Raw genomic sequence first — 18,642 nt, forward strand, 5'->3', positions numbered from 1 at the left:
AATGGGCAAAAAGCGATTGGAACCTCCATGACTTATTAAAACCAACATCCATAAGAATCCAAAATTGCTTTTTGTGGTTTCTTTATGTCATGTAAATTCCGTCAGCTGGCATTATTTTGCTAATAAGTAGGTTTTGTGCATATAATTTAAATACCATTGGAAATCCAATGAAAAGATCAGACTGGTTAACCATTTTCTGATCCTTTTACTACTTTGCACAGAAGCAACAAAAAAGAGAATTGAGAAGATCTATTTGCAACGATTATGATGATGTTGCAGGCAATTATACTGAAGTATGACTCTCAAACAGGAATTGCCTAAAGAGAGCTGTGGGAATTCTCCCACTCCGACCTCCCTTCCTTAAACCCTGATTCAACTGAAGCCTTTAAGTATGTACTAAGTAATAGGAGTTCAGCACATCCTTAAGTGCTCTCTTGAATCAGAGGCCCTGGAACAACATTTGACAATTTAAAAATTACATTTTCTTCTAGCCTAAATAAAAGTATAAATACTCCAAAAAAAGGTCTTAAAGGAGTCAGAGAAAATTCAACATTCATTTATGTCTAAAAAGACTAATATAAGACCGTGCCAACCTATTTAGTTTCTCAGTCTCATACACAGTAAAAAAAAAAAAAAAAATGCAGTAATCAACCCCATCGGGATTGAAATGATCATAGGAAGTGCCTGGCAAGGTCATTCTCTTTCCTTTGCCTTCATGATTTTTTTTTCTGCCAAAAAATAGATACATCAGAACAAAATGGATAACTATTATCCAATTTTTCATTTCAGAACAAGGACTTTCTCTGCTCTTGCCTACTTTACAGCACATTATTATTATTCAGTTAATGTCAACAAACTGATCCAATTAGACAGCAGTATCAGACAGCCAATCATTCATTTGCATCTGTTGGTCAGCCAGAGCTAATATCTGTTGCAAACAAGGTAGTGTCCTATTGTTATGAAACATTTATCAACTTTAGGGTTTAGGTTAAATAATCTTGTTTCTAGTAACAATAGACTGCAGTCTGGTGAACAAGAGATGCACATTTTTCTAATAAAAATGTCCAGTTAGATGCATTAGTGTAGAGTGCACGCATATACAAAAGCACATGCTTCTTTGTTTTCCACTAGCCCAAAAATGAGGAAGTGGTCATACATTTAGGAGAAGTCCTTCCAGTACAACCAGTAAGATAGTGCTGAAGTAAAACAAACACATTTTATGTGCTTAGGATTCTGTTTTTCCCCTGGCATCATCGTGCCTAACACATCCATCACATGCAGGTATTGTAACTATGGGGATCCTCTTTTAATTGTTCAGTTAAGCGATTTTCATTTCTCATATCAGCAGGTTTAATTTCTCAATACAGTCATGGAAATGGTAAACAATGCTTAGGATCACTCCTATTTTAAGACCCTATTGAGGGCCCAATCCAACTCCCAGGGGCAGCGGCAGCTAACACCCACCAAAATGGAAATACTGTGGGGTCTGAGCTACGTTTCCACCCTGGCCCCCACGTTTCATTCATAAGCAAGTTGTTTCATGCACTCAGGCAGGGCGGGAGTGAGACTCAGAGGGGCTGGAGTGGCTGTAGCAGCATTCAAGATCAGGCCTAGGAGCCTCAGCTCCCCCCAATTCCCTTGAGGGTGCCCCATATTACATTTTCTCATGCAGAGCATAACCTCACACTCCCCTTACTATTCCTAACACCCCAACTCCCCCTGCAGAGCACCTACCCTGCTCCCCTTCCTAGCCTTAACACACAGGACTTCCCCCACTCTACAAGCAGGGACATCCACCCTGACTTACATAGACATCTGACTTCTTCCCGCTCTCCCTGACTCTCCCCGCTTCCCATGCTTAGTTTGGTGCTTCATACATTTAGGTTTCACTATGCATCTCCACCCACCCAATCCCCATTCAAAGCAAGCTTCCACCGCCTCTGAATCGAAATACTTGCAGTGATTTCAATGGGTGCAGGATCAGATCCTGATAGAGAAGCACTGTCTTATTGGCTTGCAACTAACTGAAGCACATGCTTAAAGTTAAGCACATGCATAACTGTGTGTCTGGATCAGGTAGGGTGACCAGATGGCAAATGTGGTAAATCGGGACAGGGGGTGGGGGGTAATAGGTGCCTATATAAGAAAAAGCCCCAAATACCGGGACTGTCCCTATAAAATTAGGACATCTGGTCACCCTAGGATCAGGGCCAGAGTGCTCAGTGCCATGCAGAATCAAGCCCATTGTCCTTAAATTTGATTTTTCTTTTTTCTTGTTTAGTTGAGAAAGACCCTTGAAGTTTGTTTGGCAGCATCTTCCCCTTGTTTCCCACTCACAGCGCCCTTGTATTTATGCTTTTATATATTTTGCAACACAAATAGTTTTAACTTAAATATTAAAAAACCAATTCCCTTGAGGGTGCGCCATATTACATTTTCTCTAGCATATTTTTAACTATACTCTTGCTGGGGCAACCGAAATTTGCCTTAGAAGCGAAGGAGATTTTGTCTTAAAAAATTCGAGATGCGTTGCTCATGTCTTTTCCACAATATGTGTGCGTGCTCGCCACGTGTGCTGGTGCCGGAAGTTTTTCCCCTAGCAGTACCCGTAGGTGAGAGCGCCCCCGCACGACCCCTGGAGCAGTGCCTGCCCACCCTCAGTTCCTTCTTGCCAGACAACTTTGACAGAGGGGAAGGAGGGTGGGATGTGGAATAGACATGAGCAACACATCTCGAAGAACACCAGTTATGGAAAAGGTAACTGTCTTTTCTTCTTCGAGTGATTGCTCATGTGTATTCCACAATAGGTGATTCCAAGCTATATTTGTTGGAGGTGGGTAGCAGCTCACGAGTTCTTGGGACAGAGTACCGCTCTGCTGAACCCAGCATCATCCCTGGCCTGGGAGATGATTGCATAGTGCAAGGTGAACATGTGAACCGAAGACCACGTGGCAGCCCTACAAATGTCCTGGATGGGGACATGGGCCACGAAGGCAGCCAACGAGGCCTGCGCTTGAGTCAAGTGTGCCCTCACAATGGGTGGCGGGGCCAGCTCATAACAGGAACGGATGCACAAAGTGATCCCCTTAGAAAGCCGCTGAGTGGAAATCGGCTGACCTTTCGCACACTCAGCCAAGGTGACGAACAGTAGCCAAGACTTTCTGAACAGTTTGGTCCACTCGAGGTAGAAAGCCAGAGCTCACTTCACGTCGAGCGTGTGGAGACGGCGTTCCTCACTAGTCGCGTGAGGCTTGGGACAGAGGACTGGCAGAAAAACGTCCTGCCATGGCGGAGCTACCGCCAGCCCAGAGAGGGTCCTGTACCAGTGCTGCCTGGGCCACGCCGGGGCAACGAGGAGGACCCTGGATTTGTCAGTCTTTATCTTCTCCAGGGCCCTGCTGATCAGAGGGAACGGGGAAAAGGCACAGAGGAGCTGGCCTGACCAGGACAGGGTAAAGGCATCGGAGATAGTGCCCCTCCCTAGGCCCCACCCCTGGAGCAGAACCAGCATTATCGTCAGTTCTGCTGGGTCGCAAATAAGTCCACCTGGGGAGTACCCCACCTTCGGAAGAGCTGGTGAGCCACTTCCGGGTGTAGAGACCACTCGTGCTGAGAGGAAAAATCCCTACTCATGCGATCCGCCCTCACATTCCACATGCCCGACAGGTGGAAGGCTTTTAGCTAGATGTCATGGGCTATACAGAAGTCCCACAGACTGAGGGCTTCATGGGAGAGGGTAGAGGATTGGGCCCCGCCTTGCCTGTTGATATAGAACATCGAGGCCATGTTGTCCGTGAGGACCCTGACTACCTTGCCCTCCAGGTGCAAGCGGAAGGCCATACACGCCAGTTACACCACCCTGAGTTCCTTGACATTTATATGAAGGGGTAGGTCTTGTAGAGACCGCAGGTCTTGGGTCTGAAAGTTCCCCACATGAGCCCCCCAACCCAAGTCTGAAGCGTCCCTATACCTGAACGGGACCCCTTGGAGCATGTTGTTTGGGGCGGACCACCATCGCAGGGAGGTGATCACCGAGTTCGGCACAGTGAGGACTTTGTCCATTCTGTCCATGGCCTGGGATAACTGCGAGGCCAGCCAGAGCTGGAGGGGCCTCATTCTGAGTCTGGCATCACGGACCACATATGTGCACGCAGACATGTGATCCAGCAATTGCAGGCAAGCCCTGGCTGTCATCACCAGGAACCTTGTAACCAAGTCAATGAGCGCTTTCAGGGTCTCGAACCTGTCTGGTGGGAGAGGGGCCCTGGCCAACATTGCGTCCAGTAGCGCCCCGATAAACTCTATGCGTTAGACTGGGACTAACGTGGACTTTGCGTTGTTTATCAACAGGCCCAGGGCAGTACATGTGGACAGGAGGAGCACCACATGATTCCCACCCCCACAACCGGGAAGTGCCTTTGACGAGCCAGTCATCCAGATACGGGAATATCTGGACCCCCTGGCGTCTGAGGTAGGGCACTACCACCGCCATACACTTTGTAAAGACCCTGAGGGTAGTGGACAGACCAAACGGGAGGACTGTGAATTGGTAGTGAATCTGGGCTCACCATGAAACGGAGAAAGTGTCTGTGCCCCTCGAATATGTGGATGTGGATGCATCCTGTAGATCGAGGGCAGCGTACCAGTCCCTGGGATCCAGGGAGGGGATGATGGAGGCCAGGGAAACCATGCAGTGGTTCAGGCCTCGCAGGTCCATGATGGGCCTGAGCCCCCCTTTGGCCTTCGGGATAAGGAAATACTGGGAGTAATACCCCTTGCCCAGAAACTCCTTGGGCACTGCCTCTATAGCTCCCAGATCCAGGAGCTGCCCCACCTCCCGCTCGAGCAGAGCCTTGTGAGAGGGGTCCCCCAGGAGGGATGGGGCAGAGGGCGGTTGGGTGGGGAGGAGGTAAACTGAACGGTGTAACCTAGGGAGATGGGGTTGAGGACCCATCGGTCCGAGGTGAGCCGCGACCATTCCAGGAGGAAAGAACACAACCGATTGGAGAAAGGAAGCTTTATTGGGGGTAGGTCCCTGATGAGAACTGGCGGGGTACCCCCGAGCGTACCGTCAAAAATGCCTTTTGCCCATCTGATTGACCTTAGAAGACCCAGGCTCGGGGGCAGGCCAGTATTGCTGTTGCGGGTGCTTTCTATAGTACCGCTGCTTTCTGTTGGCAGCCTCTTACTTTGGGAGGGCAGCCTGGGCGGGAGCCTGCTACAGCTTGAACTTGGGTTTTGCCTGAGGAGGGACACAGAGGCCCAAGGTCTGGAGGGTCGTGCGGGAGTCTTTCATGCCATGCAGCCTTGCGTCTGTTTCCTCAGCAAACAGAGCCTTCCCATCGAAAGGGAGATCCTGCATAGACAACTGTGCATCGCTGGAGAGCCCAGAGAGCAGAAGCCATGATGCCCGTCTCATGGACACAGCTGAGGCCATGGACCGTGCGGCCGTGTCCGCTGCATCCGAAGCGGCCTGCAGGGATGCCCTTGCGGCTGCCGCCCCTTCCTCCATGAACACCTTAAACTCCTTATCATGCTCCTGGAGGGAGTCCTCAAACTTGGGGAGGGATTCCCAGAGGTTAAACTCATAGGAATCCAGGAGAGCCTGACAGTTTGCTACTCGTAGCTGAAAGCTTGACGACAAATAAACTTTTCTCCCAAAAGCATCCAGCCTCTGAGAGTCTTTGTTCTTGGGGGTCGGGGCTGGTTTCCCCTGCTGCTCCCTGTGGTTGACCGACTCGCCCACCAAGGAGTTGGGCACTGGGTGGGTATACAGATACTCATGTCCCTTCAGGGGTACAAAGTACTTGAGCTCCGCCTTTTTAGAGATGGGAGCCAACGAGGCAGGTGTTTGCCACAGGGCATTTGAAATTCTTGGCACCCCTTCATGAAGTGGGAAGGCCACCCTGCCAAGTGCTGAAGGGGACAGATCATTGAACAGGGAGTCTGAGGGTTCTTCCATCTCCTCAGCCTGGAGACGGAGGCTTGCTGCCACCCTTTTTAGGAGGTCTTGGTGGGCCCGGTAGTCCTCCTGCGGGACAGAGGGGGGCGGGGCCACAATCAGCTCCTCCAGATGGGGCCAGGCCGGTGCGGTGCTTTGGGTGTCGTCTGGCACTGGAGGATCCATCACCTAGTCAGACTACAGGCACGGTACCGAGTGAGCCTTTTTTCTGGCAGTCTAAAGATGGATGCCAACGGTGCTCCCGAGGCCCCAGCCACCGAGTGAGCCCCCACCAGGGGCTGCACCAGAGGCCACGGTGCCCACTGGTACCACTGGGCCGGCCACGACGTTTGGTGCCATTACGCTTGCTGAGGCACCGGCGGGGCCAGCTGTTCGGGCTAGCTAGCTTGGCCTATACACGGGCGGCGGTGAGGGGAGGCCAGGCTGGCGTATAATCCGCTGCTGCCTCTGGACTGGGAGTATCAGCGGTGCCGGGATCTACGTCGGCCACGGGACCGCACCGATGGTAGTATCTGCTCCGCGAACAGCCTCGACAGGTGTACCCACTTCGGCAATCGGGGCTACGGTGCCTTGGCGGAGACTTGGAATGGGAGTCCAAGCAGGAATGGCGTCGACAATCATGCTGCAACCGACTGCAGTATCTCCTGCAAGACTAGGACCGTTGGCGATGTCCATCACATCCCCTCGATATTCGCTTCACGAAGATGAGCGGTGCCAGGAGTCATGGTCGGATGGCACCCATCCGGACAGTCTTGCAGGCATCAAGGGCAATCTACATGGACTGAGCCCTGAACAGTCGCTGGGCAGCGAGTGGTGTCAGGAACATTCCCTCGATCGAGACCAGTACCGGGCCGGTGGTGACTGCGGTGATCCCAGCGGCGGCTTGCCTCTGGAGCATGACATCGGCGGAGCTCCAACACAGGCATGGACATGATGCCTCTGGCTGCCTGGAGGGCTTTGGACGTAGATGGCACCTGGACATCCGGAGAGGCCTGCTCCAGCGCCAGCTCCATCAGGATGGCCCGGAGCCTAATGTCCCTTTCTTTTTCAGTCCAGAGCTTGAAAGACTTGCACCTTGCACCTTTCGCTGACATGGGTTTCTCCCAAGCAGCACAGACAATCTGCGTGTGGGTCGCTCCTTGACATGCCCCGGCCCGGGCTCAATGACTGACTAAACTAACTGAATTACCTAACCGACTACAGGTAATACTGAACAAACGAAGAGTTCTGGGAATGAGCTGCAGCAAAGCTGGAGCTGAGCAGTTCCGATGCACCTTCACTGGCGGCAAGAAGGAACTGAGGGTGGGGGGAGCGCAGCCCCCCTTATACTGCGACAGGCAGGTGCCGCTCCAGGGGTCGCGGGGGGGGGCACTCCCCCCTACAGGTACTGCTAGGGGAAAAACTTCCGGCACCGGTGCATGTGGCGAGCACGCACACATATTGTGGAGTACACATGAGCAATCACTCAAAGAAGAACTTGCAATCAGCTTTGAGGAAATATGAATTTGTAACATAAAAATGGTAAACAACAAACCAAAACTTGCCAAGCCAGCATAAAGTAGGGGGAAAAAGAGCTCTATGTTATAGTAACCCATGAAAAGAGACATAGCAAGATATAGCACAGTGTTAGTCTTAATATCTCACAGGTTCTTGTTCAGGTTTTCTTATTTGCCAGAGAAATACCACTCCAATCACAAATTCCAGTTTTCAAATTCTAACACACCAACAAGTGAAAAGTATGTCACAGCAGCACAAACATGTTCTGTCCCTGCATGTGGTTTTGATCCTCCCTTCATTTGAGCAAAAACAAATCAGAAAGACAACATAACTTATAAAAGATATGACTTATTTGGCAGGTAGATCAGTTGGCAGAGATGCCAGATGATCCTGTCAGAATACCAGGGACCTATAACAATACATAAGTTACCCCAAATACTACAAAAATGTCTATCTACACAGTCAGTTTATAAAACAGCTTAAATCAAACTCAATTTCACTTCCAGAGGGAAAATAAACTAACCACCTTCTTTCCAGAAATCATCTGAGAAATGTCCAGGATCACAGTAACAGGCATAGAATTATACACAGTGAGCCAAATTAACTCACTAGAGTAAACATGTGTGATGTCATTGACGTTAATCGAGTTGTACCACTTACATCATGAGTGATTTTGGCTCAGTATTTTAATGCCACACTAGTTTTGTTAGACTCTCTTTTACAACCCATCTCAAAGAAAGGCTTCTGCTGGGTACAAAGACATCAGAAAATGCCTACTTGCCATCCATCCTTTTCAAGAAGGATTCAATATTTAAATGATGACAGTCTTTTTCGAATAAAAAACAGATATAATTTTTTAAAAGTTTCATAATTAAAATGGTCCAATTTTGAATACAGTTTCTGTTAACAACATAATGTGATCCTAAAAAAGGAAAAACAACAATACATAATATAACTACTGGCTCCAAATAAATATGTATCATTAAATAATACTTCTTTGCCGGTGTATGGAGTTGAAAGAAAATGAGACAAGTCAGAAACACAGTGTTCATACTTTCTCACACATCATCACTGACATTTTTTCTCCACCGCCTCTTCATTTTTTGGTTAAAGTTATTGGCTATTGGTTATTGGAGTGTGATGGGGAAGGGGGGGAACGGACGGACACACACAGGACTTGAACATTTAAACAATTAAAGGAAAATCTTAAGTGATTCTAGTTTATTTTTGGCATACTTTGTATTTAGACTATTTCCAAGTTAGTAGTAGTACATTAAAACTATAAACAAGTAAACTGGCTATTAGTATACTAGAATATCAAAAAGTAGCAAAGTAATTTATGTATAATTTTAGAAACTAGAAGTTCAGTAATCATTTCAATTGATTATCACGCAGAAACCAGACTATTCCATGCCATATGAGACCTACCTTTTTATCGTATACATCTTGCCAGTTTACTCCAACAAAGAAACTATGCCGCATAATTTCTTTTGCATCATCTGGGCCTCCACCAAGGCTAAGGAGAGAAAAAAAGATTACACATTATACAAATGTTGTTCCTAAAATGAGACTAATTTATCATAATTGTTGGGAGATTAGCAGTTTGGTCATGAATATTTAGATACAATTCTGTCCCTTTTCAGTAGGAAATGCTACATTCAGGTGACCACGACAATAGAGCTCATAATAAAGATATTTGACACAGTGCTCCATTTGACAGATAGGCTATTCGGTTATTCCCACTGAATTGTTCATTACTGTATATGTCAAGCTTCATCTACAAATCACCAACTCTATAACTGAGCTTACTTTAGTTTTAATGAAAGGCCAAGGAGTCTGACAGTATTGGAAAAAAATATATCACTATACAAATTTGCAGGGGAAGTGTGAGGCACCAAAATGAATCAACAACAATTCATGTATTATGTATGTATTTTTATACAGTGCCCATTGCTGTAGCATCAGGATTTTGTAACCATTAACTATTTACCATAAAATAGTCAGAATATGAGATAATTAAGCATAAATTAATACATTGTAGCTTGCTGAGGAGGTTATTTAAAGGCTGCTCTAAATATCCACACCACTCATTGTGGCCTGAAGCTTGCCAAACCCAGACTCTGGCAAACCATCAGGAGTGAGTTCCACGAGTAGAGCCCTCAAATAAGAATGCCTAGCCAATGGTCTAAAACAATGACACCATGGTGGCCAAACAGGGGACTTTGAATTATACAGCATACTAACTATAATTTCTTTTTGAGAAAATCACCTGTCAGTCAAAGAACAAGCATAATATGTTACGCTCTCTAAATTATGAGTACACAATATTGATATTATCCAGCAACATAGATACAGTAGAACATCAGAGTTACGAACACCTTGGGAATGGCGGTTGTTCGTAACTGAACAAAATGTTATGGTTCTTCTTTCAGAAGTTTTCAATTGAACATTGACTTAATGCAGCTTTGAAATTTTACTAAGCAGAAGAAAAATGCTGGTTTTAATCATCTTAATTTAAATGAAACAAGCACAGAAACAGTTTCCTTACCTTGCCAATCTTTGTTTTAAACTTTCCCCCTTGTTTTAGTAATTTACATTTAACACTGTACTGTACTTGCTTTTTTTATTTGTGTCTGCTGCTGCTGATTGCATACTTCTGGTTCCAAATGAGGTGTGTGGTTGACTGGTCAGTTCGCAACTCTGGTATTCACAACTGTCAAGTTCTACTGTAAATCATGCCAAAATGAGCTGGATCCATACAACCATTTTTAGTAGTGGTCTGTCTCTGTTTTATACTGACAGCACAGCAGACAAGTAGTTAGAATGTATAGTCAAGTGACTGATATACAGGTGTTAGATGGAAAACAAATGGTTATGTTTCTTTGAGAATTTGAAAATTCTGTCTCTGTATTACGCACAGGAAGAGACAGCAAGAAACATGAATTAGTGAAAAATTTCACAGTGAGGCATATAACCAACCGGTGCCTCTTATATCCACTAATACATGTATTCTTCAGCACAGAAAAGACACATTAAGGCAGTCCTGTCCCACACCCTAGTCCCTCAGATGAGATAAGAAAAGGTTCTTGAGACATATACTATAGAGCAGAGGTTCTCAAATAGTGGTCTGTGAGCTCCATTCAGGTGGTCTATGGATAGTTCCCTCTAAGGTGCACACCTGGGTGGCCGCACACGACAGAATGAAAGTCCACCCACCTAATTAATGGAGCCATGCAGTGAGAAGAGGGGGCAGGGGGAATTTGGGACATGCAGGGCTGTGGTGGCCAGGGAAAGAGATGACTTTCCCCAGCTCCATGGCTGCGGCTGCCGGGAGAGATGGCCCTCTTTCCCCGCCTCAGCTCTGTGGTGGGGGAGAGACCCCCCCTGCTTCCCAGCTCAGCTCTGTGGCTGACGCAGAAGGGGAGAGAGAGGGCACATCCATTGCATTAGAAACATAAAAGACTACTGATATTAAAATATGAGTTGTGTGTTTTTATCTGTAGAACAAAAAACGTTAATTATTAAGGTTTTTTTTAATATATAGTGCTTTTATCTAAAGTGCTTTACAATATTTAACTAACGGTACAAACAACATTTGGAAAGATCATTAAGTGGTCCGTCGAGACCCTCAGCAATTTTCAAGTGGTCCATGAAAAAAAAGGTTTGAGAATCACTGCTATAAAGTGCGCACTTTATATGCATCCAACAAGAGGACAATAGAGTTCAATTCTATCTTAGTGTTATAATGACATCTCAAACCAGACTAGTGGGGATTGAGAAATACATCTGGAAGTGTTCCAACACCATTTTCTCAATAACCCTCCCCAAAAAGAGACCTGTCAATAACTGGCAAGATTCTTTACATCAAGAGACTATGTAGAACAAAGGCTAAACCAGATTTTACGTAAAAATTTTAAAAAAATTTTTTTATTTTATCCAAACCTATTCAACTAAATAGCAATCAGTAAACCCAACTCATTGCCAAACCAATCTCGGTTCCATTAAGAGTTTTCAATTTAAAAAGGGCTGGGTGATTATCAGGTCCACTTCCTAGTGGACAAAAACCCCTTTATAAAAATGACACTGTTACTAGTCTTGTTTTGTTTGGATTCATTGAGGACTGAACTATTCTCTCATTCCCAGAAGTAGTCATTCTAAGTCTAAACTGAGGCACAAACAAAGACAAATTTAGGGCAAATCTATGAATCTGGACCCTCCACCTCAAGGGGACACAAAGATAGTGAAGTATTCACTCCACAGGTATGTCTACATTGCAGTAAAAAACCCATGGCTAGCCCAGATTAGATTATTTGAAATAACAAGGCTTGGGCTGTGAGGCTAAAAAACTGCAGTATAGAGGTTTGGGTTTTTACTGAAGGCAAACATCTGAGACCCTTCAAGGAGGGAGGGTCTCAAAGCCCAGACTCCAGCCCAAGCCGAATGTCTACACTGCAATTTTATAGTCCTACAGCCCAAGCCCAAGTCAGCTGACCCCGGCCAGCTGCGGCTCTGCCATGGGTCTTTTATCGTAGTGTAGTCATACCCCATGAGACCAGTGCCAATCAAGGTCCAGTGTCCTTGGACGACAGTTGAAGAGAAGCCTACACTTTCACTGCCTTTTTTTTTTTTTTTTAAATAGATAAATTCAGTTTTCAGCATGTCAGTAGTCTACCAACTTTCGTGAGGAAGGGAATGTTCCTTCCTTCCCCGCAGTATATTCTCTCTGCCTCCTTCCTCTGAAGTACTGGAGATGGCCACAGCTGGAGATTGGATAGAGGATGGAATGAGCCTATGCTCTGAGGTGGTTTTGAGAATTCTCTCTCCCAGGTACTTGGCTGCTGAGTTTTGCTTTCATGCTCAGGGTCTAACCGATTATCATATTCAGAGTTGGGAAGGAATTTCCTCTGGGTCAGATTGGCAGGGACCTTGGGAGCTTTTCGCCTACTTCTGCATGGGGCGCAAATCTCTTGCTAGGATTATACCACTTACACTGAGGGGCCTCAGGCATTAGTGCACCTCGGTCCCTCCAGCTCTTTACCTGTGGCACACAGTATTTTAGTTTCCTGAGGGCTGCAATACTTTGGTCTAATTCTGATTGTTGGGCTTGGTGTGGAGGTGGCTGAGTGGTGTTTAGTGGCCTGTTATATACCAGAGGTCAAACTGGATGATCTGGTGGTCCCTTTTGGCCTTGAACTCTTATAATTTTATAATAACTAAAGATAAGAAAATAATCAAGAATAAAAAGGACAAATGTCAAACCTTAGTAAGGAAGGTGGTATAAACAGGCAGTGTGTTTCATCAGACGGATTAGACAATAAAATAAAAAGCCCAGAGCAGTCTTTCAAACCATCTGTGTTTCTCTTTAAGGCTTATTATTTCAGTGTGCTCAAAGAGCAGTAATTCCCACAAACAAAACAGACTGGTCTTATATTGCCAGAAATTGAAACAGAAAAATCCAAGCCTGGGTCATCACCTTAGCCACTGGGGCATGGAGTCCTCCTTATTCCAACACATCATTCCCTTTTTGTTTCCCAAGCAATTATTCAGAGTTTCCTGCCTCTCTAGTAAGGAACCTGATTGGCCTGCAGTCACCAGCCTGGCCTCTCAATATCTTTCGAGATCATCTGTGCAAGGAGAAGCCAAGCTGCAGTTAACCCTCTCCCCGTGTGTCAGTGGCTACCATCCATACCCCAAACAAAGTTGGTTGGTAAATATTGCTCTATCATAAATACTACTATCTGCAAAGAAGAATTACAGGGAACTATTTTTTTCCAACTCTAAAAGTTAATATTTTTGAAAGATCACCATGCTTGGAGATTAAAAAGCATCATGTGTTGCTATACAAACAAATATTTATTTTAGTCCAAGAAGATATTCTCTATACTGAATTAAACACTACTTTAATTTACTGAATTAAATATTTATTTAAAAATAAGAGACAAAAATAAGGAGATATCCACCCAGCTACCATACAGCCTCACCCTGCAATCAATTCAAATTAAAGATATCTATGCATAACTGCTATATTTTCATTTTTTCACATCACCAACCACATAAAGGAATCACATTAAAACAACTGAAATCTAGGTATGTATACTTAACACACACAACCTGGAAACAGATTTTTTTTTTTTTAAATATTGAGCACCTTAACCTGGATTAACTACTCCAGGCGGTAATGTTTCACAAATTTACAGAGAAAACACTAGGTTACCCTGCATGCTACTTGGAATTGAATATATTCTGCTACCGCCACATACATGTCTCAGATCAAACACACCTTACTATGACCTAGAGTTCATACCACCAAGAGATATAAAGCAGAGATATTTTCACATGTTCCCTCAGACATACTTATCTAAGGTGTCAATGATGAGAAAAGGTTTAAAAAAAAGTGTGGAGTGAAGAATTTTTCTTTTTAATCTCCACAGAAAATTCAAGGGTCTTTTTCAAATCTATAGCTTGCCCACATCAGCAACTGGAAGAATGCTTAAGCTATCAAAGTAGCCCTCCATTAACATTTCAGACATAGGCCTCATATAATTATGACTTTGGCTATTTATTTGGCTCTACTCTTTTTATTGTATTTGTATCTATTGTTTTCTTCTAAGTAGAACAAGGTCTCTCCAATTCCCTTCCATGACTGCAATAAGCTAAAACTGTCCCTACCACTTGGATAACATAATGGTAGTAGTATTTTGCCTGGGCCTTTAGTTTAAAAATTCCTTCTGGTTATTCTGCTGCTGTATCCTTTATAAATTTTTGCACACTAGCTGAAACTTCAGATTTGATTCTGTGTCTTCAATTTCTTTTGTTATTAAATTTAGAAAGGGGTGGGAGCAAATGAGTAAGAATTAATTTAATGTGTGTGTGATAATTTATCAGCAGATAATTGACAAATTAAAATGCAATCATCCTCCAATCCAAACTAGATTTTCTTTTGCTTTGGGCAAGGCTAACAATAGTGTAAACCTATCCACACAAGCCTTACGAGCTCAAAATGATAACCTCAAGTAGATCCCACACATGGCTATCCTGAGGCAAAATAAATACTTCTGAACTCTAACCTATTTTTTTCTAGGTCAGTCCATTACTCATTCATATGATCACCATTAACAATAAATTAAAGATATTTCCCTTTCCATTCTATTTTTACGCTGCTCAAGTATTAATATAGAGTCTTCCTTTGTGGCTTCTTTTAACTAAATATACTAACTACATTTCCAAACCTCTCCAAATAAGACATGTTCCCCAATCCCTTATCACTTGTTTTGTGTTTCTTTGGGGGTATCTACAATTTATCAAAGTTGTATCTTTTATATGTGCACATACATAAATAAAAAGCTCAAAACAGTATACACATGAGCACTACTTTATGGTGGGGCAGATTAATGTTTAAGAATTTTGCACTACCAAGTGCACCCATCTGTCTTGCACATAAGGGAAAAAAAAAATCTATCTTTATCCGAATTTGTGTTACCACAAGCGGTTCCTCTGAGCCCCCGCCCTTACTTGCTGCGCCCCTCCGCCCCAGCTCGCCTCCGCCTCCTCCCATGAGCACACCGCAGCTCCGCTTCTCCCCCTCCCAGGCTGTGGAGCTGTGGCGCACTTGTGGGAGGAGGCAGAGCGGAGGTGAGCTGGGGCGGGGGGGGGGGGGCACAGGAATCGCTCCTGGCCCCAGCTCACCTCCACTCTGCCTTTGCCTCCTCCCCTGAGCACGCTGCCGCTGCTCCGCTTCTCCTCCCATCCCACGCCCCTGCACCAAACAGCTGATTGATGTGGCAAGCCTGGAATGGAGGGAGAAAAGGAGCGGTGGCGCACTCATGGGAGGAGGCGGAGACGGAGGCAGAGCGGAGGTGAGCTGGGGCAGGGAGCGGTTCCTCTCCCTACCCAGATATAACGCGGTCCTCGGGAACCAAAAAATCTTATTGTCTTATAGGTGAGACCGTGTTATATCGGGGTAGAGGTGTAGTAACAGCTAATTAATACATATGTATACATTTATACATAATTTATTATTATACAAGTGAAGTTGGGATTATATTTTCCAATGTGCATTACCTTATGCTAATCAATGTTGAATTTCATGTGCTATTTTGTTCCCCAGTCACCCAGTTTTCTGAGATCCCTTTGTAACTGTTTGCAGTCAGCTTTGGACTTAACTATCTTGAATATGTTCATTCCCTTTTTCAGATCAATCATCCATGAATATGCTAACAATGCAGGTCCCAATACAGATCCTTGAGGGACCTTGCTGTTTACCTCTCCATTCCGAAAACTGATAATTTATTCCTACCCTCTGTTTCCTTTAGTTTAACCAGTTAGGATCCATGAGAGGATCTTTCCTGTTATCCCATGATTTGTTTCCTTAAGAGCCTTTTGTGACAGATCTTGTCAAAGGCTTTCTGAAAAATCCAAATACACTATATTGTATATTGTAGTAAAGGATCACCTTTATCCACATGACTGTTGACCCCCTTCAACAAATTCTAACAGACTGGTTAATAATTGCCAGGATCACCACTGGAACCCTCTTTAAAAATTGGTATTACATTAGTTCCAGTTATTGGATAGACAGGCTTGTTTCAGCAATAGGTTACATACTACAGTTAGTAACAGTTAGTTGTAGTTAGTAGTTCTGCAATTTAGTATTTGAGTTCCTTCAGCACTCTTGGGTGAATACCATCTGGTCCTGGTGACTTATTACGGTTTAATTTCTCAATTTGTTCCAAAACCTCTTCTTGTTGACACATCAATGTGGGACAGTACTTCAGATTTGTCTCCCAAAAAGAATAGCACTGATGTGGATAGTTCCCCCACATTCTTTGCAGTGAACACCGATGCAAAGAATTCATTTAGCTTCTCTGCAATGGCCTTGTCTTCTTTGAGTGCTCCTTTAGCACCTTTGTCACCTAGTGGCACCACTGACTGCTTGTCAGACTTCATGCTTCTGATGTACTTTAAAAAACTCTTACCGTTAATTTGTGCATCTTTAGCAAGCTGCTCCTCAAATTCTTTCTTGGCCTATGATGTTAATACTTTTATACTTAACTTGCCAGAGTTTGTACTCCTTTCAATTATCCTCACTAAGTTTTGACTTCCAAATTTAGAAGGAACCCTTTTTGCCTCTAATGGGCACCATTACTCTACTGTTTAGCCATGGTGGCATTCTTTTGGTCCTCTTATTGTCTTTTTTGATTTGGGGTATACACTTTGTCTTAGTCTCTATTACGGTGTTTTAAACACTCCCCATGCTGTTTATAGGAATTTAACCTTTATGACAGCTCCTTTTAATTTCCATCTAACAAGTCCTCATTTTTGTGTAGTTCCCCTTTTAAAGTTAAATGTTACCATGGTGGTTTTTTTGGTATTTTCACTGCTACAAGGATGATAAATTTAATTACATTATGGGAACTACTACCTACAGGTTCAGCTATAGTTACCTCTTGAACCTGGGCTCCACTTAGGACTAAATCAAGTATTGCCTCTCCCCTCATGGGTTCCAGGACTAGCTGCTCCAAAAAGCAGTCATTTGTAGTGTCTAGAAATTTTCTCTCTGCATCATGCAAAGGGACTGGGTAGTCAATAAGAGGATAGTTGAAATCACCCATTATTACCGCACTTTCTGCTTTTGTAGCCTCTCTGACCTCTCTTAGCATTTCAAAATCGTCACCACTGTGGTCACTAGTGTATTTCCTATTGCTATACTCAATATTCAAGAATGGGATTTCTATCCATAGAGCTTTTCTATGGTACACATTGTTTCATTTAAGATTTTTACCTTATTTGACTCTATTTGCTTTCTTTCACATATAGTACCACTCCCCCGACCAGCGTGATCTACTCTGTTCACTCCTATATATTTTAGGCCCTGGTATTTCTGTGCCCCATTGATTATTCTCATTCACCAAATTTCCATGATGCTGTTGTATCAAAGCCTCATTTAATGCCGGGCACTCTAGTTCATCCGTCTAAGTATTTAGACTTCTAACATACATATAAGCACTTGTACATTTAGTCAATATTCAGTTGCTTGCCATCATGTGTTATTTTTAAACGGGACTCTGTTTCATTTGACTGTTCCTCACTAGCTCCTACCTGTACTTTACCAACTCCTTTACTATTCTCTTTACTAGGCTATAGCGTTCCCCCTTTAAAAATTCAACCCTAAGGGATCTCTCTGCCCAAATCATGTGCTCCTTCACACCTGCCAGCCCTTAGTTTAAAAAATCCTCTATAATCCTTTTTAATTTTACATGCCAGCAGCGATTTCCATTTTGATTTAAGTGGAGCCCATCCCTCCTTTAAAACCTACTCCTTCCCCAGAAGGTTCCCCAGTTCCTAATACACTTAAATCCCTCCTCCCCACACCGTTGTTTTATCCATGCACTGAGATCATGCAGTTCAGCCTGTCCTACTGGCCCTGCATGTGGAACTGGAAGAACTGCAGAGAATGCTGCCACGGATGTCCTGAACTTTAATCTCTTACCTAGCAGCCTAAATTGAGCCTCAAGGACCTCTCTCCTACTTTTCACTGTGTCATTAGTACCTACATGTACCACAAGCACTGGCTCCACCCCAGCACCACCTGTATGTTTACCTAGATGTCTTGTGAAATCAGTTACCTTCACACCCAGCAGACAATTCACCATGCAGTTCTCCCACTCATTACATACCCAACTACCTATATTTCTAATAATTGAAACCCTCACTACTATTGCCTGTCTATTCCCAGTAATTGGAGTCTCTGCCCCCGGAGGAATATCCTCAGTGTGAGAGGATATCATGACATGCTCTCAAAGGTGGGTCCCAACAATGGGATTGTTTCCCTCTGCTCAAGTTTGATGCTCTCCTGCCCCAAGATTTTTGTCCTCATTAACAGAACAGGGATGGTCAGACAGGAGGAGAGACCGCTCTACTACATCCCTAAAAGTCTCCTCTATGCACCTCTCTGTCTCCTTTCACTCCTCCAGTTCAGCCACTCTGGCCTCAGGAGCCCGTACTCTGTTCCTGAGGGCCATGAGTTGCTTGCACCACACATGCACATATGCCACCTGCCTATGAGGCAAGTTATCATACACGTTGCACTCAGTGCAATAAACTGGGTAGCCTGCACCCTGCTACTTGTCTTCTTGCCTGCATTTTTACCCTGGGGACTTTTTTATTTAGACTAAATTTATGGT

The 18,642-nt window shown here is 44.4% G+C and overlaps 1 protein-coding gene across 4 annotated transcripts in view; it reads right to left on the reverse strand.

Moving 5' to 3' along the window:
* The window catches only part of AKT3 (AKT serine/threonine kinase 3), a 270,822-nt gene that overhangs the window by 20,323 nt on the left and 231,857 nt on the right, over nt 1-18,642 (reverse strand). For all 4 annotated transcript variants that reach the window (XM_073338271.2, XM_073338263.2, XM_078852231.1 and 1 more), the window contains one exon: nt 8,888-8,975. In XM_073338271.2, the coding sequence (XP_073194372.1) occupies nt 8,888-8,975 (88 nt within the window). The remainder of the gene's footprint in view (nt 1-8,887; nt 8,976-18,642) is intronic.

This window comes from Lepidochelys kempii, chromosome 3 (genome assembly GCF_965140285.1).
Source record: "Lepidochelys kempii isolate rLepKem1 chromosome 3, rLepKem1.hap1, whole genome shotgun sequence".
NCBI lineage: Eukaryota > Metazoa > Chordata > Testudines > Cheloniidae > Lepidochelys > Lepidochelys kempii.